The sequence below is a fragment of the Chinchilla lanigera genome, unplaced genomic scaffold (genome assembly GCF_000276665.1).
Source record: "Chinchilla lanigera isolate Chin_1 unplaced genomic scaffold, ChiLan1.0 scaffold00058, whole genome shotgun sequence".
Taxonomy (NCBI): domain Eukaryota; kingdom Metazoa; phylum Chordata; class Mammalia; order Rodentia; family Chinchillidae; genus Chinchilla; species Chinchilla lanigera.
In genome coordinates, this window is record NW_004955459.1 from 3,401,196 (window position 1) to 3,426,542 (window position 25,347).

The following is a 25,347-nucleotide window of genomic DNA, read 5'->3' on the forward strand; positions in this document are numbered from 1 at the left end:
GGAGCACTCTAAGAAAGGGTTGGCATTATTCTGGGAGAAGGTCAAGAGTATTCTGGGAGAAGGCTACGGGCATGCTGGGAAGGGTGGAGGGTAAAGCTACCCTGGCCTGCCGGAGAAGTTCAGCCCACAATGCTCCCCAGGGTCGTGGTGGCTGCTTGTCGGCTAGAACAGCCATGGGAGGTTTTTCAGGGCCCAGGTGGACCCATAACAGGGAATTGACTGCCTTGGCTTCCTCACATCTAAAATGTAGGCTTGAACAGGAAAGTGGCAGTCTCAGCTTCTGATTCTGTCTCTTAGAAGCTCTGGGTGTGTCTGCTAGTCACTGGCTTCCTCAGATTATAGGCAGCTCTGAAGACCTTGTAGGGATACTGTGGACCAGGTACTTGTATGTGTTTCACAGACATATCCTTTCAGTCCTTGTAGTGGATACTGACATTCTTTTTATTTTGCAGATGAGGCACTGGAGGCTCAGAGAGTTTAAACAACTTCCCAAGGCTGCACACCTAGTTTAGGCGCTTAGGGGCTTATGTCCAGATCCTGGGTTCTTTCATTTACTCTCAGGTTCCTTCTTTGGACCTGAGCTCAAGGCTGAAGGCAGTGGCAGGGCTGCTGGAAAGCTACAGCCCTGGAGTAGGGATAGGGGTAGTGGTGGGGGTTGGGGTGGTAGTGTCTCCCCAGAGCAGGCTGGGCTGTCTGGTGGAGGATGAAGCGAACACAGATGTAGGAGCTGCGAGTCTCTACGGCCTGGTCTCAGAGAGCATCCACAGTGTTGTTCTTCGCTCTTGCCTGTGAGGGGTACCCCTGCTGGGTCCCTGGCCCTGAGCAGGCAGTCATTTAGTGATTCTTAGGCAGAGGGGCCAGGCAGAGAAGCCAGGGCTATAGATAGATGGTGCTGGTGGCTGCCTGGCTGGCTGTGGGCTGGAGGGGTCACCTGAGTTGGGGCTCTGTCCACTTCCAGGTTGGGTGGAGCGGCTGGCTGTTTAGGGGCCAGAGACAAGGAGTGGACAGTCCAGTCTTGGGTAACCTTCCGCATTGGGGTCATGACAGCTAGTCGGGTCTGGGTTTGCCTGGGTGTGAGGAGGGTGGCTGCTGCTGGCAGGGGTGCTGAGGTTAGGACTCGGCTGCAGTGAGAACAGGGAAGCAGGTCCTTGCACATCTGTGTACCATGGGCCTGCTCAAAGCTGGAGTTTGGGAGACAGAAGCCTGGCAGCCTACCCCAGAGAGCCGGTGCTCAGGGAACTGAAGAAATTTTAGAGTGCTTTTGTTCCTTTCCACACCCTCTCTGTTTTATTATACGAGGTAATGATGGAAATACTATACATGGTGACTGTTTAAATTTAAAAAGAAATAATTACTGTGAAGACACATTGCCATTAACCTCCCTCACAATACTTATGTTTGCCTTGAACATACTTATCCCATCAATTTTGCCACTTTCTGAAGCAGTTCTGGAAATCCCTCTTCTTGAGTGTTGTATGAAGCGTGACTGTTGCTCGTGAGTGCCATCCAATAAAAAGGAGGCTTGTAGAACCATTATGGTGTGTCCTTATGCACCTTATTCGCTGGCTCTGGCACTGTGCGACTTCTGGCTTTTCCTCAAAGTCAAATTGATCATGATTTGAATCGATTCAAGTTGCAGGACATTGATGCAACTGTGACCACGCAACTAAAAACACGCCTGTGAAAGAGGATTCCAGAGCTGCTCCAGAAAGTGGCAAGATAGATGGGATAAGTGTGTTTGAAGCTAGGGGGAGCATTTTGAGGTTTATTAGTGTTTTTTGTTGTTGTCTTCTTTTTGAGACCGGGTTTTGCTATGCAGTTCAGGCTGGCCTCAAACTCACAGTGATCCCCCTGCCTCAGCCTCCTGAGTGCTGGGATTATAGGCATGCACCATTAGGCCCGGCTGGGTTATTAATGTGAGTGTGTCTTTTACTGGAATAAATTATTTTAATTTACACATTCACTGTGTTTTTTGATGCTGCCACATATAACGTACCATTCTAAGTCCTTCCTGCCTAAGTCCTTCTAAGTTCTCACGGTAACGGGAAAGCACCCATCGTGATAAATAAGTAGGCTGATCTGCGGCTTGTCCAGGGCCACATTGTTACGTGAGCACTCTGCATGCTGCAGCCGAGTACCCTGGCCTTGCAGAGTCTCCTCTGTTTTCCAGTCTGTGGGACTCTGGGCCAGTGGCCCATTGGCTTCCTTGCTTGTCAGGCAGGGACAGTGGTACTGGGAAGATGGTACAGGGAGTGTGTGGACACCAGGGAGAAAGAGCAGGTCCCAGTGAGGAGGGAGGTCTGTGTGAGGGGATAGAGGGGTTGTGGGAGCCTAGGAAGGTGACCTCTCATGCTTTGCTGGAGATGGATGTGCAGATGGGACCTCCTCAGGGGTGCTCTCCCAAGCCCATGACAGCTACCAGGCTTATTTGCCTTGAACACACTTATCCCATCATTTTTGCCACTTTCTGAAGCACTTAGATCCCTAAGTGGCCAGGGATTTAGAGCAAGGGTGTCTCTGGTGAGATGTCTGATGTGGGGGGACGGGGCAGCTTCAGCCACTGCTGCGGTCCTCTCATGTCCCCTTTGGTTCAAGCCTGACTCCTGAGGCCATCGGGGGCCTGGCTGTTCCCTTGAGCTGTCCTCTGAGCACCTGCAGTGTGCCAGGCAGGGTCATTTCCCCTGGGGGCAGGTGAGGAGACAGAGGCTCAGACAGCCTTGTTCACCTGCTTGCAATAGGCCCCCAAGCCCACATGTGCTTCCTTCCTTCCTGCATGAGTTCTGGAAACTTCTGCTTCCCATGGTGGTCTCACAGCTGGTGGTCTCCTCTCCCCTACTATTCTCTCTGCCTCTGTTTCTGTGGTATCAGTGGCTCAGGGGACTCGAGTCCAGCCCGCAGCTCTACCCACTCTGCTGTTGCTCTCTGTCCCAAGAGGTCCAAGGGCCGCTGTTTCCTGTCAGGCAGCTTCCTGCCTGCCCAGGCCCTCTCTTTGGCCCGTCCCTTCTACATCTGGTGTTCTGCATCCTCCTCTTGGTGCATGACCTGCACCCCACAAAGGCCAGCCTCTTTTGGAAGCTGCCTCCCTTTGGAGGTCCCATGCCCCCCCACCCCTCAGGGCCTTTCTGCTGATAGGGTCTGCCTAGGCCCTCCTTTCTTGGCATGATGCTTGAGAGGCACTCTGGTCTGGCACCACCAAGCATATGTGATGAGCAGCCTCCTATGGGTTATGTCGTGTGTGGTGTTCAGCTACCCCCTAGTGTGGCACTCCAGGGCACAGGCACCCTGTTTCCTGACAGAGCTGGGCAGGGTGACTGATCAAGGGGCCCTAGGGCTCCCAAGTGGAGGCAGCATTTGTAGCGCAGCATGGTTCAGTTTGCATCTGTGACAGAGGCTGCTGCCTGTGCAGCCCAGTGTGCTGGATGGAAGACAGACTGGTGGTGGCTGCTGCCGGGGTGGTCTGGCTTGTCATGTGGGAGTGGCAGGAAGGAGAGGTTGGGGACCTGCAATCAGTCCAGACCCCAACTGGTTCTCGTTTTTCTTGGCAGACCGAGGGCACGCGGCTGCAGAAGGATCTCCGGACCTACCTGGTCTCAGTCAAAGGTCAGGCTGGAGGGGCGAGCTGAAAGTGGAGTGGTGGGTGCGGAGCGGGGAGGGTGGCAGGGCCCATGTGTGGCGGTGAGGGTGTCTGGGCCATCCGCAGAGGCCATCTCCCTCCTCTCTGCCCCATAGCCATGCACGAGGCCTCCAAGAAGCTGAATGAGTGTCTCCAGGAGGTGTATGAGCCCGACTGGCCTGGCAGGGATGAGGCGAACAAGATCGCTGAGGTAGGGATTGTGCAGGACGGGTGGTTTTGGCCCTTCCTAAATGGCCTCTGGCCTCAGTTCTGCCCCCTGCCTTATACCCTGGGCACACATGCGTGCTGTGTGTCGTTGGGCAGATTGCCTTGCGTCTGAGGAGTTTTTCTCCTAGCACTCTTGCTGAGGGATGAGGTGATGGATTGTGATGAATGAAGTCTCTCTTGCTGACCCCACTGGTCCTGAGTATATCTGAACCTCACCATCTTCCCGCAAGAAATTGCAGAGGCAGAAATTATTACCCCTGTTGTATAGATGGGCAAACTGAGGCTCTGAGAAGCCCTTGAGCTTTGAAGTGATGGAGCCAGCGCTCACTCACAGGCCTGCTCCCTGGTGGCCATGCCATTGCTGCTCTCTGTTTCAGAACAATGACCTCCTCTGGATGGACTACCACCAGAAGCTGGTGGACCAGGCACTGCTGACCATGGACACCTACCTGGGCCAGTTCCCTGACATCAAGGTGCGTGCTCTCTTGGTGGATGTAGGCAAGGCCGGGGTGTGGCTCAGGACTGACTGTGGCCTGGAGGTGCCTCTGCCTTGTGACGGGTGGACAGCCGGACCTCTCACCTGCCTGGGGCTGCCCCTCCACACTCACCGTGTGCTCCCTGCTCCACTTCCTTGACTTGCGGGTCCAGGGCTGTGGAGAGAGGCCCAGGGATGCGTTATGCGTGTGTCGTTGTGTGCTCTGGAATGACTGTGATTGTGTAGGATATGTGCTTGAAAGGCTGTGTGTGTCGCCTGTTACCTGGGTCTGTCTGTCTGCCTGTCTGGGCAGGAGGCTGGCTGGGAGCTGGGCCCACAAATGTGCTAGGAGCTCTGAGTGCCAGGCTGACCCCTGAGGCGAGTGGGCCCTGTGTGGTGTCCGTGGAAGCACAGGAGTCAAGCCAGACGGCAACCACTGAGCTGGGCCTGATCCCCGGGAAAGAAGCTGAGGGTGTCACGCTGGTGGGGGGCACCGGGCTGCCAGTGCCGATGCCTCGGGCTCCCCGATGCTGATGGCTGGCTGTGGGGAGAAGCCAGGGCCCAGGAGGCATCTAAGGAGCCCAGAGCCAGGCTGAGGAAGAGGCTTGGCCTGTGCGGTACTGCCTCGTGTTGCCAGGAGGCTGCGCTAGAGAGTGTGTGCCCAGTGGCTTCAGGCCTGCTGCTGGGCCCTCCACGTGTCTCCTCCTTCTCTGGGCCCTGCCTGGCTAGGCCTGGGCCCACTCATCCTTCCTCCACCGTCTGTCTCCCCTACAGTCGCGAATCGCCAAGCGGGGGCGGAAGCTGGTGGACTATGACAGTGCCCGGCACCACTACGAGTCCCTACAAACTGCCAAAAAGAAAGATGAAGCCAAAATTGCCAAGGTAAAAGCTGGGGAGCAGGTCGGGGTACCCGGGGAGAGGGTGAGGGTGACCTTGAGGGGAGGCTTAAGGCCGAGGCTGCTGAGGGGAAGGCCCTGTGGTGCTCACAGGCTGCCGTCCGGTGCCCCCTGCCTTGCACGGGCCCCTCTGCCCTCCTCTGCTGCCGTTTTCCGGGAGAGGAGATGGGTTTGGGTTTCCTTGGAATGGTGCTGCCCTGCCTGGCACACGGAGTGGCATTCTGTCACGGGACCCTGGGTGAGCCGGTCCTGGCTGGAATGAGCCTGTGGGCCGGTCACAGGACTGGCTGCATAGGCCACAGGTGAGGGGCTGGGGCAGTTCCCTGCTTGCTGCAACCTCTGCCCTGCTAACGACTACTGTTTGCCTTTGCAGTTGGAATTCACCCTCTCCGTACCACCTGGGCAGCTCCTTTAGTTCTCTCGCCACCACAGAGGCCTTTCCTTGTGGTGGGGCTGGCCCTGGCGGGGCTGGCTGGTCTGTCAAATGGGCTTGGTGTTTAACATCTGTGTCTGTTTCTCTCTCCCCACCTGCCTCTGTCTCTCCACTCTCCTTTGCCTTGACCTGCCCCCACTCTCAGCCTGTCTCGCTGCTTGAGAAAGCTGCCCCCCAGTGGTGCCAAGGCAAACTTCAGGCTCATCTCGTAGCCCAAACTAACCTGCTCCGAAATCAGGTGACACTGGCTTCTAACCTTGCATGTGCTGGCGCCTTCTGGTCTGTCGTCCTGTCCTCTAGTTGGGCACCCATCTTCCCAGCAGGCCAGGCTTCCTGAGAAGCTGCTGGGCACGTGCTCTCTAGAGGGGGGGCTGGGGGCTCAGTCACCTGCTGAGAGCCAGGGGTAGCCTCCAAGCCCAGCCCTGAGCTGGCAGCTGCCAAGTACATCCAGGCAGGGGACAGGGTTACCTCTGCTGGACCCAAGGCCAAGAGTCTGCGGCAGGCAGAGCTGGGGTCCCAGGTTTGTGGTCCCCATGAGGCTTTTTTGCAACCCTTGTACTCCAGGAACAGGGTGAATGTCACTGGGTCATTTGTCTCCCCTGAGGGCTTGGTAAGAGAGAGGTGACACTAGGACTTCTGTCCTGGCGTGTGCTGTCCGTCCAGCTTCCCAGAACTCCAAGGTTATCCTGAATTTGCTGAGGAGACAAATCTGCCCAGGGAGAGACACGGGCTTCTGTCCAGGGTCCTGGGTCAGTTAATGACAGAGCTAGGGCTCACCTGACTCAAGCTCCTGGGTTGTTAACCTGGCCCTGCCCTGGCCTCCAAGTGGGAAAGCCCTGCCACAGCTGGCCCAGGGGGCCCCCAGAGTGACTCTGGAAGGGGCCCCAGAGGGCTCTCCAATCTGGCTCTGGCTCTGAGACCTGGAGGGCTGGCTGTTTGGAGGGATCATGAAGTTCTAGGAGGCTTCCTGGAGGAGATTCTTAATACCAAACCCTTGGGTCATCTCACCACCCTGGGAGTAGATATGTCACCAATCACTCTGTCCTTGGGATGGGCTGCAGTGTGGCTGGGGCCCACTGGAGACCCTGCCCCAAGAAAGGTGGGCCGCACCGTTGTGGGAACCTTGGGCTAGGCAGGCTGAGGAGGCTCTAGGTCCCCTTCATTCCAGGGGGTTCGGTGGTGTTGTGGGGGGTGGGTGGGCGGCACTAGCTGACCTGGGAGGTCAGGTTTCCCTGTGGGCCGCTGCCCCACTTTTCCTGGGCTATGCCCTGGTTCATGATCTTCAGCCCACACGTATCAAGTGCTGATGTTGTGGGGAGCTTGTTTCCTGGTTTCCCATGTGAACTGCTGCCTGGTTTCTGTCAGGCCAAGGTGGGGGGCTGACTGTGGAGGGACTGAGTGCTGACAGCCCATTCAGACATTGAGCTGACCTTGGCTCTCCAGGGCCTATGGAGATGACCTAGGGGAATGTCTAGGGGGACAGCAAGAGGCCTGAGAATCCCTAAGTTGCTGTGGACTGGGTGGGGCTGTCGATCTAGAGCCGGGGTATTGGGTGGGAGAAGCTGGGGGCGGGGTGTCTGCCTGCTGCATGAGAGATTGGGTGAGGGATCTTGGGGTAGGTGTGGGTGGGGACATGCTGGGAGGGGAGCCTGAGAGAGCGTCTCTCTGAATGCTCACCTGTTCGCCTTTCCACCATGTGGGCTTCCGTCTTGAATCCCCTTTTTATTTGACCATGCCCTCCTCCTCCCTATGCCTGGCCGTGCTAGCTGTGGGCGGCTGAGCGTGAGCTGGGGCACTTGGGGCCCAGTGTGGGCCTGGCTGGAGGGCAATAGTCCATCTTCTCTCTGACTTTTTGCACAAGTGCTTCTGAAGGGGGCAGAATATGAGAAATGTGACCAGAAGGCGTACAAGAAAATAGCTCTGATTCTGGGAAGTCTAAACTGGACCTGCCCTGTTCTTCGTAGTGCTGCTGGGACCTCCCTGCTCTGATCCATTCCAAGAGAATTTTGCAGGCTTAGATAAGACCTTTCCCCTTAACTAGATCTTTCAGTCAGACAAGGAACCCAGGTGCTCTTTAGTGAGTATCTGAGGTGATCAGTCGGAAAGCACGGCACCCCTCCTTTTGCCCCGCCCATTAGAAGGACTCTAGTGCCGGCGGCTAGGAGCTCCCTTGAGCTGGTGCTGCTGTAATGCAGGAAGGAACAGCTGTCCGGGCTTGGGGAAATCGACTGTTTTGGGAAAGAGCATTCGGCCAGCTGGCTGCTTTTGCCAGAAGTGGCCGTAGCCCAGCCTGAGAACGTGAGGCTGCTGCTGAGAAGTTTTCCCCTGGGTGGGGCCACCACGTTCCTGGGCTGTGACTCAGACCTGAATCTGAGTCACCCCCTGAGATACTTCCAGCAGCATCCTCCAGAAGCAAGCTGTCAGAGCCGGTCCCTGCCCCAGCCGTGTAGGCCACGCATGCCTCTGGCTGGACGGTGGGGTCATAGTGCCACCTGGTGGATGTGAGCAGCCTGCGAGGCATAGGAAGGACACCAGGCACAGGGCCTGCCAGCAGCCTGGGTCCTTCTTCCCACCACCTCTGCCATTGCCTGAGCCTTTGCCTCTGGGCCCTGGGTGGGGCAGGTTGCAGCAGAGAGAGGGTTGGTAGGAAAGACTGTCCCAGGCAAAGAAACCCGAGTAGGACTGGCCCTGAGAGAGAGGGAAGGAACCCTCGGGAGGCACCAGCAAGGACAGTAGCCCAGGGAGCCCAGTGGCAGGGCGGGCTCTTGGCTCAAGAGGGCTCCCACGGACACAGGTGGTCTCGTCACTGGCCAAGTCTGGGGTCAGACTCTGTTCCTCTCAGCTTCACAGGCCCTTGTCACAAAGCTTCTTGTGCCCTGTCTTCCAGGCCTTCTGGGCTAGATAGGGTGGTTCCCCTTTGCAGTGGCTGCCATCCCCTCCCCTTCCCAGAGTGGCCTGAGGGACTGCAGTGGGAGGTCCCCGGGGAGTCCACGTCCAGTCCAACTTCTCGTCCCAGAGTCCTGATCCTGCTCACTGGTCAGGAGTTGGGGAGTGCGGTGGTTGGGGGTGGCCTGGCTCCTAGCCAAGGCCCAGAGAGGAAACGAACTGTCCTGACCCCAGGCTGAGGAGGAGCTCATCAAAGCCCAGAAGGTGTTTGAGGAGATGAACGTGGACTTGCAGGAGGAGCTTCCGTCCCTGTGGAACAGGTAAGGCCAGGAGGGATCCCTGTGCCTCCTGGGTCCACTTGGGGCACCACTGCTCTCTCCTCGAGGGCACCTGTGGACCTGTGTGGGCACCTGCCTCGCAGAGTTGGCCCCATGGGCTCTCCTGGGCCAGCTGACCCTCTCCTTCCTCCCCTGCCCGCTGGCAGCCGCGTCGGCTTCTATGTCAATACGTTCCAGAGCATCGCAGGCCTGGAGGAGAACTTCCACAAGGAGATGAGTAAGGTAGGCTGGACTCCCTCTGGGCCTCTGGGCCATGCTGGTCAAGGAGCAGAGTTTGAGGCATGAAGGAGGCGGCCCGAACTCCCCTGTCCTTGCTGGGGTTAGCCACACGAGTGACCAAGGGGCCCCCCGCCCTCGGGGGCCAGCTGCTCTGGGGAGACTGAGTGGGTCCCCAGGTCCAGCCCTATGCCCAGTCCTGTTCTCGCTTAGACAGATGAGCCGGGGGGATGGGGACCAGCCCTTCTCAAACTGCAAACAGTTTGTGATGTCCCCTCTCTGCCTTCCCTCCAAAGATTTTAGACCAAAAAAAAAGATTTTAGAAAACTTGTGAGAAGTTTAGAAAATAGGCATTTTGGGGAAGGAAAGTTTTATTTAAAGTTAGTCCCCTTATGCCATGGAGCTCATCTTTGAGCTTTCTTGTGGTCAGTGCCAAGCGGAAGCCTCAGTGATGAGGACCACGGAGTGCACGGGCTGGAGCTCCTCGCTTGCTGTGCTTTTGGTGGGATTTCTGGCGGTGAAGCGTAGCCTGAAAAGTGTCTTGGCAAAGTGACCTTGACAATTAGGATCAACAGCGAGTCTATAAAAAAACAATTTTTGTGAAAAAAGTGCCAGCTTTATGTAGCATTTTAGGCTCTTCTATACAGAGCAGAAGAGAAAAGATGGTTCCTACAAGTAGGCCTGTCTCTAAGGCAACCCACTTCCCCATTTTTTTTCCTGGGTTTTTGCAAGTTTGGTGCCCCCATTCTGGCTGTCGCTTGTGGAGAGGGGCCGGGCTGGGAGAGGGGGCAGCAGGGGTTCCTGGGGGAGGGGCTGTCGGTTGGCCTTGGCCTCCCCACCTGCTCCCTGTCCCTCCCACAGCTCAACCAGAACCTCAACGACGTGCTGCTCAGCCTGGAGAAGCAGCACGGGAGCAACACGTTCACGGTCAAGGCCCAGCCCAGGTGCGTGGGGCCGCCGGGGGGCAAGTGGCTGGCTGGGCCCGTGTGCCCACTTCCTGGGACCAAACCTGTGGTGCCTTCCCTGGGCCCGTGGGCTTGGGCCTGGGGCTCTGGGTCTTTCCTGGCTTGGCTCCATTTATCAGGGACACAGTTGAGAGTGGGTCCCTGCCTGGGACATTCCCGTTCCGGTGTGACCCTGCGTTCCCCATGAAGGAAGGAGCGTCCCTCTGAGGTTGCAGGCCTCCCCCTGTTGGAGGAGTAGGAACACATCGGGGGAGGCAGAGCTCAGCTTTAGGGGTGCAGGACTGAGTGGTTCCTCAGGTTGCAGCCTTGTGGAGAGCTTCAGACTCTGGAAGCCCCAGCCCTGGATGGCAGCATTCTGCTGCCTCAGTGTGCTGGTCTCCGTCCCCTGCCTGGCCCTCGCCTCTTGGTGCCAGCTGTGCAGGCGCTTCCTGTTGCCTGCTGGGAACCCTGAGCCATGAGGGAAAGTGCCTATTCTCTGGCTGAGACTGTGGAAACGAAGAAGCCTAGGATTTCCCTTCCTTTTAGTGTGTGTGTGTGTGTGTGAGAGAGAGAGAGAGAGAGAGTGTGCATCGTTTGTGAGTGTATATGGGTGTGTGTACATTCACACGCGCCTCTCCCAGCAGAGTGCAGAGCACCAGGAGCTTTCCTTTCTGTGTCTGTAGAGTGGGGTGTTTGTATGTGCTTCTTGGGGTAACTGGGGCGCTGCCTAGTGCTGAGGAAGTATGTAGTGCGTGTCATGGGCCCTCTGAGTGCCGCCAAAATAAGTGGGACTGAGGAGCCCCGGGTGCTGTAAGGCAGCCTAAGGTGGTAGGGGGTGGGGAGGGTGGAATCTGGGTCACTGGGGAGAGACCCCTACTGGAGGGCCGGGTCCATGCTGGTGGAGGTGGTGAGTGCCTCTGCCTGGGGTGCTGGGGACAGTGCTTGCGAGAGTGGTCCCTGGGAAGAGGGAGGGAAATAGAGGCTCAGGACTCTGCTTGGCACCAAAGCGGCCTATGGTGCAGCCCGTCCCCTCCTGCTGGCCTCCCCTCCCAAGGCCGCACACTGCCAGTGGAGCCCTTCCTGGTGTTCGGGGCTTACTGAGCTCCTAGCCCGGCTGAGGCAGGCACACGCCCCAGTCGAGGTTCCTGTCCTCCGAGGCCCACCAGCACACCTGGGCACTGGCAGTGTGTTCTGAGCACGGGTGGGGAGGCTGCACCTTCACCCTGCCCTGAGCGAGGGGCTGGTGCGGAGGGCAGAGGTCAGGGCCTAGTCTGCATCTGATTTCCCCAAATGAAGGCCTCCACATCCCGTCCGTCCCCACAGAAAGAAAACTAAACTGTTTTCTCGGCTGCGCAGGAAGAAGAACAGGTACCTGCGGGGAGCAGCCCTGCGGCTGCGCATGCACCTCGCGCCCTGTGCCAGGCGACACTAACCCTAACTGCCCGCCGCCCGCCTGCGTGTGGTGCTTTGTCCTGTGTGTGTGGGCAGGGCATGAGGACTGGGGGTTTGGGGCAGCCCCGGGTCTGGCTCAGTATTGCTCGGAGCTGTGTGTACCACCTGCACCCTTTCGATGGAAAAGGTGATGAGGGAAGAGGCTGGGACAGGGCCTAGGAAGGGACCTTGCGGCAGATGGTTTTTAAAAGTAATTACACACGTGTAGGATACCCTGTGTTGGTGTCTTTTCCTTAAGAAGGCAAATACACCCCATAAAACACAAATTCGGAGCCACGTCTCTCACTCTGTCCTCTCCCCAGCCCCCACCAGGTTCTGTGTCCTTCTAGATTGGCCACCACAGTGGCCACCTCTGTCTAGGGCCTCTCGAACGCCCGCAGTGTGGCCAGTGTGACCAGGGGGAGAGCCTTTATGGTTTTCCTGGTGACGTCATCATCAAGGCCAGGGGCTGCCATGTTGAGCAGCACTGTTCTGGAACTTTCTCCTGCAAATGTGGAAGGAGGATTTGATTCTCGGCCACCATAGCCTGTGGCCACTCTGCACAACCCTGGCCCCTGCTGCCCATTCCTCCACCTTAGGGTGTTCTTTCTGCTCATCCAGGCCCTGCCTGGTCTTTGGTGTCTCTGGATGTCTCTCCAGGGTGTGCAGTCTCGAGACAGTGAGGGGTTGGGAAATGGGCGGTGGGCTGGCCCTTGGGTGGACAGGCTGGGGGCTGCTGTGTGATGTGGAGTTGACTCACTTTGCCTCTAGGACGCCTGGCTTGTGAGTGCTGGGGCCTCGGGCACTGTTGGCATGGCCCAGTAGAGCCCGGTGAGACCTGTGGAGACATCCAGCCTGGCCTTTCGTGACCTCATGTGGACAGGGGTGCATGGCCCAGGCCCCTGCATTCCTGCCCCTGCACGCTCCCTCCCTCTTTCTCTCTTTCTCTCACACATACACACCCTGACATGCAGATCCAGGAAGGTACACATGTACACGTATGTGTGGGTCCTGGGGACACTTGCAGACGTGGCTCTGTGGGGCTCATACATGAACACACTTTTACATGTGGATCCATGTGCACATGTACTCTGACACGTGGGTTCCTGGGGCTCACACTTCACACGGCACACATGGAAGCCCCTGAGTCTTCGGGGCGCCCACCTGTGTGCACAGCCCCTTGCTGGAGCCCCGTCTGCTCATCCTCTGCCGCAGCCCCCCCACATTGCGCTCCCTCTCCTGTCCTGACCTCCAGTGACAACGCCCCTGCGAAAGGGAACAAGAGCCCCTCACCTCCGCCGGATGGCTCCCCTGCTGCCACCCCTGAGATAAGAGTGAACCACGAACCAGAGCCGGCCAGTGGGGCCACGCCCGGGGCCACCATCCCCAAGTCCCCGTCTCAGGTAGGCACGACGTCCCAGACGTCCTGGTGTCTCCCCCACCCCCTGCTTTGCTGTCATCTTTTGCCCCTCGCCCTCTGCTGCCTGCCTGCTCCTGGACAGATTTGGAATGGGGAGGTTGGGCCTGGACTGTGTTCTCCTCGGCCCCCACCAGCCGGGTGTGCTCAGTGGCCACAGCCCGCCTCAAGGGGCTGTGACTGTCGCCTGCCCACGCGCGCCCCCCAGTGGCCTCTCTCCCTCTTCCTGGCCTTTCAGCTGCTTGACTCCTTTTCCTTTCTTTCCTCCCTAGACAGACACTGAGTCTCCAGAGGTGGCTGGCTGCCTTCGGTCTCTTGCAGGAGGCTGAGGAGGAGCCTCACTGGGTGGCCATGCAGGACCATGAGAGGGACAGACAGGAAGGGCTCAGTGAGGCTGTGTGGGTTCAAGACGACTTCTGGACTGTTCTGTCTCACCAGCCTCACCCCACCAGGCCCCCCAGCTTCCTCAGGGGCCCGGGAGCTGGCAGCGCCACGGGGCTGAAAGGGGAGCCCTGTTGGTCTCGGGCTGTATGATGAGGACCGTGGTGCTAGAGCAGTGACGATGCCCACTGTGCGGCCCTCCCTCTGGGCTGGACGCTGCCAGCGCTTCCTGTGTTTATGTTCACTGACTCCTCCTCCTGCCCTGAGCAGTGGCCCAGGAGAGGCGGAAGCCAGCTCTGGTGGTGTGACTGGCCTGCGGGGCCCCGCCTGGTGGGCAGGGGCGGCCCCTCCCGGGACCTGGCCCCGTGCTGGTTTCCTCAGGGGCAGATGGGCTGAGCTGCGGCTCTGGGCCCGGGGAGATGCAGAGGCATCTGCAGGAGGACAAAGGTGGATGGGGAGGCGGCTGGGGCTGTCTCTCGGCTGCAAGTCCTCTCCACTGACCCTCTCCTGGGCACCTGAGCAGTCGTTCTCCCTTTCTGTCCTGCTCCCTCCCCTTCCTCTCTTCTCCCTTTCACTTTTCCCTGTCATCGCCTTGTTCTCTGCAGTCTCTCTGCACCTTCTGCCTCGGTCTCCTTCCTGGGTGGCCTGTAGTCCTGGTGTCTCTGTCTGGGTGCTGAGAGCTTCCTTTTCCTGGTCTTCTTCAGTTGCTGGGTGGGGCTGTGGCCTGGGCTGGGACTAACGGTGGTTTTGTCTTTGTCTGTCTCCCCTGATGCCCACACCCTGCCACGCCTCCCACGCTGCCCCTCGCCCGCTGACCCACAGCTCCGGAAAGGCCCACCGGTCCCTCCGCCCCCAAAACACACCCCGTCCAAGGAGGTCAAGCAGGAGCAGATCCTCAGCCTGTTTGATGACACGTTTGTCCCTGAGATCAGCGTGACCACCCCCTCCCAGGTCAGCCGTGGCCGCCACGGCCCGGTCCTCTCCGCTCCTCTCTGGAGCCTGCATGACCTTCATCCTCCATCCCACACCCTGCCTGTGTCCCGGGAACCTGGCATCTGGCTTGAGGGGTTACCTTGAGCTGCTGCCTCTTATCCATCCACCCCTCCTACCCTCCATCACCATCACCTTCATCATCATTGTCATCCCCCACCTCTGAGCGTGCACTGTGGCCAGATGCAGGGACACAGAAGCGCAAGGTCTCCTCACTTCCCGGCAGTGTGGTCAGCTCAGGGAGGACCTCACAGCATGACTCATGCTATAGCAGGAGCATGGAGGGTGTGGGGCTAGAAGATGACATTTGTCTGGTGGCTTCTCAGGCGGTGCTTTAGCCAGACACAGCAGAGATGGCAGAGACGGGCTGGGAGGTGTGGAAGATGGGCTCCCTGTGCCATGATCAGGCTGGTGGCGGGGAAGCAGCCAGTTGGCGCTGGTGCGTGCGCTGCGACAGCCTGGCATGGAAACTCAGCTCAAGCTGCTGCTCATAAATGCTCTAAGGGACATGTCAGATGGACCTGGAGCTGCAGTGGGCCAGGCAGGGAGGTGCCACCCATGGTGGAAAGCCTTGGTCACGCTGGAGTGGCCAGCACATTGTCAGCTCACTCTGCGACAGCTTTCTGCTCAGAGCCGGCTCCTTGGCCTCACAGCCTCCCTCCTGCAGGTTGTGGCTTTTGTGGAGGTGGCGGGTTCATGCTGGAGGACTTGGCCAGGAGGACCTTGCTGGAATCCTGCCCAGTAGACTCCAGGCTCCTCCATTTGGTCGGGAGGACATGGTTGGAGGCTGAGTAGGAAGGGTCTGAGGACAGTGGTTTCTGCCTGAAGGGGCTTGGGAGGGTGGACTTAAGCTCCCCAGAACTTCGGGTTAGGAGCAAGGGGCTTTCTCTACACACAGCCTGGTGGCAGGTGGTGGGGCCCTTTCAGAGGCCTGGGGGGCACAGGGGCTTCTCTGGGGGATGAAGGAGTAGTCTGAGAGATTAGGCTTGCTGACCACCAGGGCAGCCTGCTGCGAGCTCCCCCCTGCCCACACGTGCCTGTACTCCAGGGAGCCTGGGCAGGCTGGCCAGTGAGTCTAAGGTAGGGTGGCCTGAGACTTAGCAACACTGAGCAAGGTGTGGTGCCCAACCTGTACCTGTACCACTTTGCCTGGTTTTCAAATGCCTGGCAGGGGGCACTGCCCATTTAACAGGAGAGGGACCTGTGGCCCAACCATAGGCTGCCTCGTGGCCCTGTGCTAGGACAAGGCGGTGTTGTGGAAGTGACCAGCTGTCTGCACTGGCCTCACAGGGACCTGTCCCTCATGTCACCACACGCCTCCCTTGCTCATCCTCATGCCCATGCCTGGACAGCTGGAGCTGCCAGCCAGTGTGGGGTGTGACGGCCGTCACCGTGGGTGGCACCATGTGTGGCAGGGCTGGCCTTCTCCTGGCCACCTTGCTGGTGTCCATGTTGCTGCTCTGCTGGGATGTGGTGAGTCTTGGTCTGTGTCTGCGTGGTGTGTGGTGTCACCTGCCAGGGGTAGGCAGCGAGAAGGTGGCCAGGACTCTGGCTGTGACCCTCCTGTGGAGCACTGGGTTATGTAGTCTGGGCTTGGTTGCCTTCTCTGAGGAGAGAGTGGGGTGCTGAGAGGCTGGCCTCCTTGGTCTGAGGCACCTGTGTGCCTGGCAGTCGCTCCTTGGAGATGGCTGGCCAAGGTGGGGCTCCCCTGGTTCTCTGAGGAAGACAGTCTAGTGCAGTGTACAGTGGGGCCGTCATGCAGGGCCGTCGTGTGGGGCCATGCTTGTCCCGTCGTGTGTGCTGCTGGCTGCAGCCAGGCCTACAAGAAGGCAATCTCTGGGGTGGCTGTGGGTGGCCAAGGAGGCTCTGCAGCCCTGTGACAATGTGGACTCCACTTTGAAGATCAGTCTTCGAGGCTGTGTGTGTGGCACAGCCCCTTCCTTGTCCCTGGAGCAGGTAGCTGGGGCGTCAGAGGGTGACTTGCCTGGGGTGCCCTGGGGAAGTCAAGCTCCCCACCTTGGGCCCTCTTGGTAGCGGGTGATGAGGTGGTTGTGTCTGTTTCTGCCACACAGGAGCAAGGTCGGGGGCATGTGGGGCGGAGAGCAGAGGCTTAGGCACTGGGTGGCCCAAGGCTGCGGGTGGGGGTGGGGAGACCTGGGCCTGGCTCTGGTCCTGCAGGGTGGTGACCGCATGGCAGCTGGGTGTCTGAGGTGGCACCGCGTGTTTCCATGTGGAAACCCTTGTCATTGCGTGTGGTCGTGGGCACTGCTGCAGAGTGTGTGTGTGTGTGTGTGTGTGTGTGTCTGTGAGGGAGAGGGGTGGGCAGGAGCCCGTGCTGTGTCTATGTGTACCTGCTGTGTGTGCCAGCGGCCCGGGCGCTCAGCTGTCACTAACTGCCTTCCTTCTCTGCTACTGCTTCTGCTGCCCAGTTTGAGGCCCCGGGGCCCTTCTCGGAGCAGGCCAGTCTGCTGGACCTGGACTTTGACCCCATCCCTCCTGTGGCGAGCCCCGTGAAGGCGCCCACGCCCTCTGGTCAGGTTGGTTGTGCCCACCACTGCCTATGGGCCTGCCAGCCTCCAGGGCTGGGCCCTGGGCTCATGTTTGCCCACTGCTATGTGTGTTGTGAGGCCCAAGCTCGTGGGGATCCCCGATCGCAGGCCCTCTCCCTCTTATGGCCTGCTAGCTGGTGTCATGGCCATTGGCCCTTATGGGTTGCCGTGGGGTAGGGCAGAGTGCAGACAAGGGCCCTGGGCTCACCCTTAGGAGAGGGTTAGCCCACACTGCCTGCAATTTCTCATTCATCTGAGCAGCCTGCCTTTCCTCGTAGCTGCTCCCCCGCCCAGATCTAGCAGCCTCCGAGAGGGTTTCGTGACTGTTGTCTGTTGACCTCTCAGCCCAGCCAGCTCTGTGCTTGAGAGCCCTGGGGTGGGGGTCCCCGGAGACCGCTTGCCTGCCCCATCTCTAACCTCTGTGCTAACTCTGTCCTTTCCTCCTCACTGCTGCGCTCAGTCCATTCTGTGGGACCTCTGGGAGGTAAGCCATGTCTGCTCCGCGTCGGGCGCCGCTCTACGTATGCCCCCACCCCAGTCCTGTCCATGGTGCACGCACACGCACACAGGCGTACGCAGCCCACACGCACAGCGAGCTCACTGAGGCCACCTCTCATTTGCTGCCCTTCCCTGTCAGGCCCATGGGAAAGGAGCTCCTTGCTTGAGTGAGACAAGGGTCCTCCATGATGTGGCCCAGGTTTCATGGCTGCAAGTGTTCACCTGTAGACCACAGCCAGGCAGGCACCTGAGTGTCCTCATTGGTCGAGGCCTGGGAGGCAGGAGGGCCCGGGGGCGGGGGGGGGGGAACTCTTTCTCAGCCAGAACACATAGGGCAATGCCGGGGAGCTGTTTGGTGCGGAAGGGAGGGAGAGGCAGGTTCCTTCTGGGAGCAGGGCCTGTGGCCAAGTCCAAGGCCAGCTCTTTCAGGACACAGGTCACGTTTACCTGATAGCTCAGCACTGTGGGAGCTCAGGGAGGGCTTAAAATGCGCTCAGTAACTGGCAGTGGGAGGACTGGGATTACACGGGCGTCCTGGATGAGGTCCTGAGACCTCTCGACATAGGCAAGGAACGGGCAGCGCAGGGTGGGGCCAGGTGGGTGTGGCACACGGGTGTCTCCGGGCACACACTGCTCAGGAAGTTCCACAGAGCATTTCACTCTGAAGGAACCAGAAAAGCAGCCTGATGTGAGCTGGTAGGCCAGTTCCACGAGGAGATGGTAGGTGCTGCTAGTGGCCATCACACCTGCAGGTCCCCTTGACAGTGGCAGCAATGAGGTGGGAGTGGGGAGCCCCCCACCCCCAGACTCTGGCCAAGCTGCCTGTCCTGGGCACCCCACTTCCCTGTCAGCACTGGCTGCTCACAATGTTTCTCTTGTCTCATGCCCTTGCCCAACACCTCTCCCATGGCCCCCCTTCCCTCTCTGTTCTCTCCTGGTGGCCTGGCACCAGCCCACAGAGAGTCCAGCTGGCAGCCTGCCTTCTGGGGAGCCCAGCGCTGCCGAGGGCACCTTTGCTGTGTCCTGGCCCAGCCAGACGGCCGAGCCGGGGCCCGCCGAAGTAAGTGTCCCTCCCCAGGCCGGCTCACCCTGCGTCTGGGGTGTAGTGTGCACAGAGAGCCCAGAGATGGGATGCAGAACAGACCAGGCCCCTGGCCCAGAGGGCGAGGTGGGCTTTGAGCTCTAGGACCCGAGGACAGGGGTCACTGCGGTGCATATCCACAGCCTGAGCTTACCCCCTGCAGTGGAGTCCCCTGGGGGGGGGGAGGAGCATTTGAGAGGTCTGCAGTTTATGCTGGGCACTTCCTGGCACTTCTCTTCACCTAATCTCCATAATCTTGTCAGCAGATACTTCCTCCTTTCACAGCTGAGGGAGGAGGTGGAGGGTAGGAAGGTTGGGCAACTTGGCCCTGTGCTTGGAAGTGGCCGAGGGGACACCCCCGCCACCACGCAGCATCCTAGGGGAGAAGGTGGTGTCCAGGGTTGGGCCTTGCTGCCCTGCCTGGCCTGAGCCATGTTTGGGAGGGCACAGGCATGTGCTGCAGGCCCTTGCCAATCTGTGAGGGGCCATCCAGCTGGGCAGGGCGAGGCTGGGCTTGGAGAAGTCCTGGGTTAGAGGGCAGCAGCTGTGAGGCAGGGTTGGAGTGGCATCTCAGGAGCTTGTGCTGGGCTAACTGCATTGTTGGGCATTCCTGGACCTGCCTGCACCTTCTGTCCAGCCACCCACACCCTGGCCTGCCCTGGCCTACACCTCCCATGGCCCTTGTTCCTGTCCTGATCGTTTGTCTGCCTTGTGTCTGACTCCTTGCCGGCATTTATGTTGCAGCCAGCAGAGGCCTCAGAGGTGGCGGGTGGGACCCAACCTGCGGCTGGAGCCCAGGAGCCTGGGGAGACGGCGGCAAGTGAAGCAGCCTCTGTAAGATAGCAGGGACCAAAGCCCCATCCTTGTTTCCCACTGCCTGCCTGTCGCCTGTGGGCCTGTGTGCACCCGGCCGAGCTCAGTGGAGCCGGGGCAGGTGCCTGGGCACAGGCAGACACCCTCCCCTCCCTACCCCGAGGGCCAGCCCTCGAGGCCCAGCCCTGCTGACCTGCCCCATGTCCCCAGAGCTCTCTCCCGGCCGTGGTGGTGGAGACCTTCTCAGCGACTGTGAATGGCACCGTGGAGGGCGCCAGCGGGGCTGGGCGCCTTGACCTGCCCCCAGGCTTCATGTTCAAGGTGAGTCCCGGCTGGGGCACCTTCTCTCCCAGCTGTGGCTCTGCAGGGCTGGGCCAGGCACCTGGGCCTTGACGCACTCCACAACCTCTGCAGGTGCAGGCCCAGCACGACTACACGGCCACTGACACGGATGAGCTGCAGCTCAAGGCTGGCGACGTGGTCCTGGTGATCCCCTTCCAGAACCCCGAGGAACAGGTGTGTGGTGGGCCAGGCTCCTCCACTGCTTCTGCAGTGGGCTCAGCGGCCGGCAGGGGGCAGCAGAGGCCGCCGTCCAGGAGCTCAGCCCACTGGGGCTGTGTGTTAGCCTCCCTCCAGCCTCTGATGGCTCCCTCCATGGGCCCTGTGCCTTGCAGGCTGTGCACACAGGGTCCCGGGCCTCCCATTTGTGTCCTGAGCTGAGTCTTAGCCCAGATGCCTTCCAGACCCCCCTTCCATGGCTTCTCCGTTTTAGTTACTTTCAAAGCGAGGTCCCAAGCCTGAGATTGTCCCAGACCTCTGGCTGGGTGGGAGGATTGCAAGTTTCAACTCATCCCGGGCAATTTAGTGATTTACTGAGACCTTATCTCAAAACGTGAAAGAGGGCTGGGCATATAGGGAAATAGCTCAGTGGAAAGGCCCAGAGTTCAGTCAGCACTAGAAGGAAAAATAAACAAGGGAGGTCCCCTGGCTGAACCGGGGCTAGTCCCAGTTCTCGGGTTTGGGCAGCTGCTCTGCCCAGGCGGCTCACATTTCACTGCTGGTGTGAACTGGCCATTGTGGGTAGTTGACAGTGCCCACGTGGACCTCTGGGCTTTGTTCTCAGTTCAGCCCTGAGCATCTGCAGGCCTTGGGCTGGAGCCTGGCCAGCCAAGGGCCATTGTCATTGTCCCATCTGCATGACTGAATTGTCAGGATGGCTGAGGGTGAAACCACCCCAGGTGGAGGGTCCTAGGTCGGGACTTGAGGGCACGGGGTGGGAGGCCTGAGTCACAAGGATTTCCAGGCTGGGGCTGAATCCACTGGTTGTTTATAGCCCCTGCTTTTCCACCGACTGCCCCATGGGCTTGGCCTGGCCAGGTGGGAGTTTAAGCGCTCTGCCCCCAGCTTATGGGGTATACAGTTGTCCAGAGCTGGCTGGAGGGGGCTCAGAAAGGGCAGAGACAGGATCTGTGATGAGGCAGAGACAGATGGGACATAGAGTGAAGCCACCTGACCCAGGTAGTGCCCAGGCACAGCCCAGCTGCAAGTGCAGTGGTGGCCAGCCATGGTCAGGTGTACTGGCCCTGCACTCCAGAGTGAGGCCAGGGAGAAGCAGGGGGCACCTGGGAGGTGGGCACCTGGTTGGGTGTACAGTACTTGGAACTTCCAGAGCAGTGGTGGTGCACCTGTGGCACATGCTGCTGTGGGCTGTTTGTATCACTGAAAGCTCTAAGAGGTTCGCTGTGACTGCTTTGGAAGCTTTTCACTGATTGGTGCCTCCAGAGCTTTGTGATATTTTTTCTAGAAGTATGAGACCTGCGAGGGCAGCTGATGTCCTTCTCAGTGGGTTCTAGATGGCAGGAAGCCCTTGGCCTGGAGTGAGGGAGTTACTCAGACATGGTCAGACCCGTGCAGTAGTCAGGCTGCCTTTCCAGAGAAAGGTCACTTTCCCAAGTGGGGTATAGACTTCTGCCCAGCCCTAACTGCTGAGGGCAGGCTGGTCCTGCTGGGTGCAGGCGGGTGTCATTGACTCTCAGGGAACACTGCCTGAGGAGAAAGGAACAGCGGGAGCAGGGGTCATCTTGCCAGAGTCTAACTGTGGTGTGACCTGGGTGCCCTCCCCGCTGCAGGATGAAGGTTGGCTCATGGGGGTGAAGGAGAGCGACTGGAACCAGCACAAAGAGCTGGAGAAATGCCGGGGTGTCTTTCCCGAGAACTTCACGGAACGTGTGCAGTGACGGCAGAGCCTCTGCAGCCCTTTAGGCACTTGAACATCTTTTCCCGAAAAATGTGTGTTTCTTTTCTGTTTTTTTTTTTTTTTTTTTTTTTTGTTATTGTTGTTTGTTTGTTTCTTTTGTTTTTAAAACTTTTAAAAAGCAAAGGGAAATTGAGAGAGGAGAGACCTGAGCTGAAAGGTGTTCTCCCAAACATTAGGTTGCTTTCCAAAGAGCCCAGTCTGGCCCATCCGGTGGAGTTCACCAGTATACCAGAAGCTGCTGTGTCCCCTAGTTGAGTTCCCGGCATCCCCGCCCACCCGCATGTGTGCCTGGCCGCAGGGCGGGCTGGGGGCCACCAAGCCACCGCTGCGCTTGCCTGAAGCTTTGGCCACCACCGGCCTGGGCAAGGGTCCTCTTTTCCTGGCAGCTGCAGTGCGTGGGGCCCAGTTGCCAGCCCAGCCTGGCCCCGCCCCGCAGACTATCTGTGTGCTGTTTGAAAATAAACCGTAGTGTTCAAAACAAAATGAAACAAAACATCTGGCAGAAACACTCTGAAAGATGTCAGTGTGTCTGTTTTGTCTCTGGTGTCCCGTCTGAGACTGTGACCCTGGGCTGCCAGCTGGTGTGCCAGCTGTGCGGTTACTGTCTCCAGCCGGAGCCTGTGCTGGGGCTTGGCCGGAGCCCTGTGATGTGCCCGAGGGGTGAGGTGTCCCGAGTGACTGTGGGAAGCGGGGGTCAGCGACCAGGACTTCGCTCCACAGATGAAAACCTTGAGGCCCAAGGAACTCGGGAAGCTGGTTGGGGATCTTGAGGAGCGTCTTCTTGGCTCTTGGCTGCCCGGAGGCCCCGAGTCTGCCAGGGCCAGAAGGGCCTGCCTGGGTCAGGCGTGAGGTTGGCCTGCCAGCTTTATCCTGCCTTGTGGTTCCCACTGAGCACAGCCTTAACTGTGGGGCTGTTCTAGTGGCTGACGCCGCACAGCAGTGGCCTGTTGTGCTCATGGGCCCAGGAAGCAGCCTGGACTGCGGGTGGAAGGAATGCATCTTTACGTCGACCTTTACATCGTGAACGCAGGAGAGTGGGTGAGCCCAAATCCAGGGCTCAGGACAGTGTTTGTTATTGTTGTTTGTTATTGGCACTCAAACTTCAGGTGCCTCTGAGAGGGGCTCGTCCAGCCGCCATTCTTGCTTCCCTTTTGGAGTGGGTGCTGCGCGTGTCCCAGCAGAACTCTGACTTTGTACTCCGCTAGCATCTTTCCCTACCCCAATTCCCGCAGCTACGGGTAGCTTTATGACACCTTCCTGGCCAGTGAGCTGAGGGAGGGCATACCTTCACGGATAAAAAAAATCCAAGCTTTGATGAGTGTGGCTTTCAGCTCCTTTGGCCTGGAGTGAGGGCTGGAGGAGCAGCAGCTTTCTTGGGACCCACAGGTCACATACAGGAGGACGAAGAGCCACTCCCTGAGGATGGCAGAGTGAGCACAAAGGTGGGGGGATGGAGTGTCCAGTCCAGGCTAGTGGCCATACATCTGACTTATGTTTGTACAAAGTAGCACACCCATCATGTTGGGGGTCTGTTACTTGCAGCCTTCCTAATTGCTCCCATATCTGTACCTATGGGACAGTGTCCTCACTTTAGCCTCCTGCAATCCTGTGGCCCCCGCTCTATGCAGTCCTCACCATCCACTTCCTCTGGCACCCACAGTGGGTCCAGTGCCCTTTGGATCTCTGCTAGCCCACCTGTACAGCAGAACTCGTCTGCCAGGGAGGTTTCCCTGGAACACATCGCCCCATTGCCCCTGTGTTTGTACTGTCAACAGTCCGCCTTTCCCTAAAAGCCCAGATCCCCAAACCTGGCCCTGCGTGCTCTGCCACTCCCCGGTTTTCTCCTGTTCCTGCCTGGAAGGGCCCATCCTGTAATGGCCATGATACCTGTGCCCTCTTCCTGTGTGTGGCTTCTTTGCCATGCTGCAGCCGAGCACCCCTCGGTGACACACCCTTTTTCTCCCAGCTGACCCAGCTCCTCTGTTGGACTGAGGGCTCAGCCGAGGGCCCAGACCTCTCCCCGCTTTGCCTGTCATGCTGCTTGCCTCACTGCAGATAGCAGGGTGGAGGCCCCCAGACCAGCTCCCTGTGCAGCCCCCTGGAGCCAGGCCAACCCCAGCTCAGGGAGTGGGACCCTGCTGTGCCCAGCACCTGCTACAGTCTGCCCACTGCTCAGTGTAGAAGCCACAGGATACTGTTTGCTGAAAATGAAAACATAAGCTGGGGCTGGGGATATAGCTTAGCAGCACAAGTGCCTGGTCCTGAATTCAAGTCCTAGTACTCCCCTACCCCCCAAAAACTAAAACTGCAGCTCCCACTGCTCTCACCTGACGAGGTTTGCTTTCAGTTTTGCTTCTTTGGACTGAAGGGAATCAATCCTCCCTGAGCTGGCCAGGGCAGGTCTCCCTTTCAGCCCCTGTCCTACTGTGGGCTCAGCTGTTACCCATACGAAGCCCAGCGCAGACAGACAGAGTGACCAGAGAACCCCTTTACTCCCCTTGGAATCCACCCTGTGGCCTCCAGCAGCCTGCTTAAAGCCCTCAAACCTGCTTCTCTGGCTTTAAGCAAGGAGTTTGGATGACAGGATATGTTGTAGTAGAATTGCTCAACTCTGCCAGCAGAGCCTGGGGGTACACTCTCTCACTCGGATACTCTTGGGATGGTAGTTTTCCCAGTTTGGATTTCACTTTGTTTTCCTGCAGTCTGCTAATCTTTTTATTTTGTTTGCATGAGTTTTATGAGAGACTAGAAGGTCCTACATCAAGGATGTGTGTCCATAATATTCTGAATCAACAAAAAGCATCTATCCTCATGAACATATATTTTTCTAAATAATGTAGCATTCCTGCACACATGTGCATATGTGCGTTCTTATTCTAACAAAAGAATACACACAGTTGCTCAGCACTTTCTAGAATTTCTGTTTGGGAAACATCTTGAGCCTGTGGTGGCAAAGTTGTTTGGATTCCTTCCATGCTGAGAAATTGTCTTCTTTCAGGGAATTTGATTTTCAGGCCATAGGAAAAAAACAAACAAACAATTTCAGCTTGAAAGTTGCTAACCATTTAGTATTGGGATAGACTGAGCAAGGAGGAAGCAAAACATTTCTCTAATGGAAATAAAATATCGTCTGTTGAGGGGAAAAAAAACCCTTGCTCAGCAAAGCTTGTTGGAGATAGCAGGGCGGGAACTGAAATCTTCACAGTAAGTAGGAAGAGACAAAGAGCCATTTTACTTGGAGCGAAGGAGATGATCCCAGATGTCCAAGGGCCCAGGGCGAATGACAGGCAGATTCTCGGGTTGTGTGCGACCCCCTGGAAGCAGGTGTTGGAAATCAAGGGCTGGGCTCTGGAGTGAAAGGCGAGTGAAAGGCGTCTAGACTCCGTGGTGCAGTTTTGCCTTGGCCTGTGGTTTCACTTCCTATAACATGGTGGTAATACTTGACTCAGCCTTGCTCTGTGAGTTAATAAGTATTGCAGGACAGTTTCTATTGTTTTGAATTGCTTTATTTTTTGCAGTGCTGGGGACTGAATCCAGGGCCTTAGCACTGAGCTACATCCCTAGCCCTTTTAAACATTTCTTATTTTGAGACAGGGCCTTTCCCAGTCATTAAGGTGCCCAGGCTGGGCTGAAAGTTTCAGTTCTGTTGACTCAGCATATATTCAAATAGAAAATCTTCACATTTTGTTTATTTTTGGTCTAAGGATGGAGCCCAGGGCCTCATGCATGGTAGGTAACTGTTCTGGCACTGAATTGTACCTTGAGCCCCTCAGCTTGGACTTGTTTTTGCTGGAAAATAGAGGCTGAGGAACTATCACTAGCAGGTCTCACTTCCTCACTTGTAATTGTGGGTGATTTCCTTGCTTCTCAGAGTTCCCCGAACTGGGTAATAATCTTGGCC

The 25,347-nt window shown here is 58.1% G+C and overlaps 1 protein-coding gene across 18 annotated transcripts in view; it reads left to right on the plus strand.

Annotated features, from left to right (window-relative positions):
* Positions 1 to 21,962, plus strand: part of Bin1 (bridging integrator 1) — a 47,009-nt gene extending 25,047 nt beyond the window's left edge. For 2 of the 18 annotated variants that reach the window (XM_005397630.2, XM_005397618.2), the window contains exons 3-20: positions 3,546 to 3,600; positions 3,730 to 3,824; positions 4,219 to 4,314; positions 5,091 to 5,198; positions 5,791 to 5,883; positions 8,766 to 8,851; positions 9,016 to 9,091; positions 9,947 to 10,029; positions 11,353 to 11,397; positions 12,716 to 12,863; positions 14,081 to 14,209; positions 16,678 to 16,785; positions 17,258 to 17,281; positions 18,248 to 18,355; positions 19,121 to 19,210; positions 19,400 to 19,510; positions 19,604 to 19,705; positions 21,319 to 21,962. In XM_005397630.2, the coding sequence (XP_005397687.1) occupies positions 3,732 to 3,824; positions 4,219 to 4,314; positions 5,091 to 5,198; positions 5,791 to 5,883; positions 8,766 to 8,851; positions 9,016 to 9,091; positions 9,947 to 10,029; positions 11,353 to 11,397; positions 12,716 to 12,863; positions 14,081 to 14,209; positions 16,678 to 16,785; positions 17,258 to 17,281; positions 18,248 to 18,355; positions 19,121 to 19,210; positions 19,400 to 19,510; positions 19,604 to 19,705; positions 21,319 to 21,426 (1,608 nt within the window). In that variant the 5' untranslated portion in view covers positions 3,546 to 3,600; positions 3,730 to 3,731 and the 3' untranslated portion in view covers positions 21,427 to 21,962. The remainder of the gene's footprint in view (positions 1 to 3,545; positions 3,601 to 3,729; positions 3,825 to 4,218; positions 4,315 to 5,090; positions 5,199 to 5,790; positions 5,884 to 8,765; positions 8,852 to 9,015; positions 9,092 to 9,946; positions 10,030 to 11,352; positions 11,398 to 12,715; positions 12,864 to 14,080; positions 14,210 to 16,677; positions 16,786 to 17,257; positions 17,282 to 18,247; positions 18,356 to 19,120; positions 19,211 to 19,399; positions 19,511 to 19,603; positions 19,706 to 21,318) is intronic. The other 16 variants (XM_005397619.2, XM_005397620.2, XM_005397621.2 and 13 more) reach the window with 16 other exon arrangements.
* The last annotated feature ends 3,385 nt before the right edge of the window (positions 21,963 to 25,347 follow it).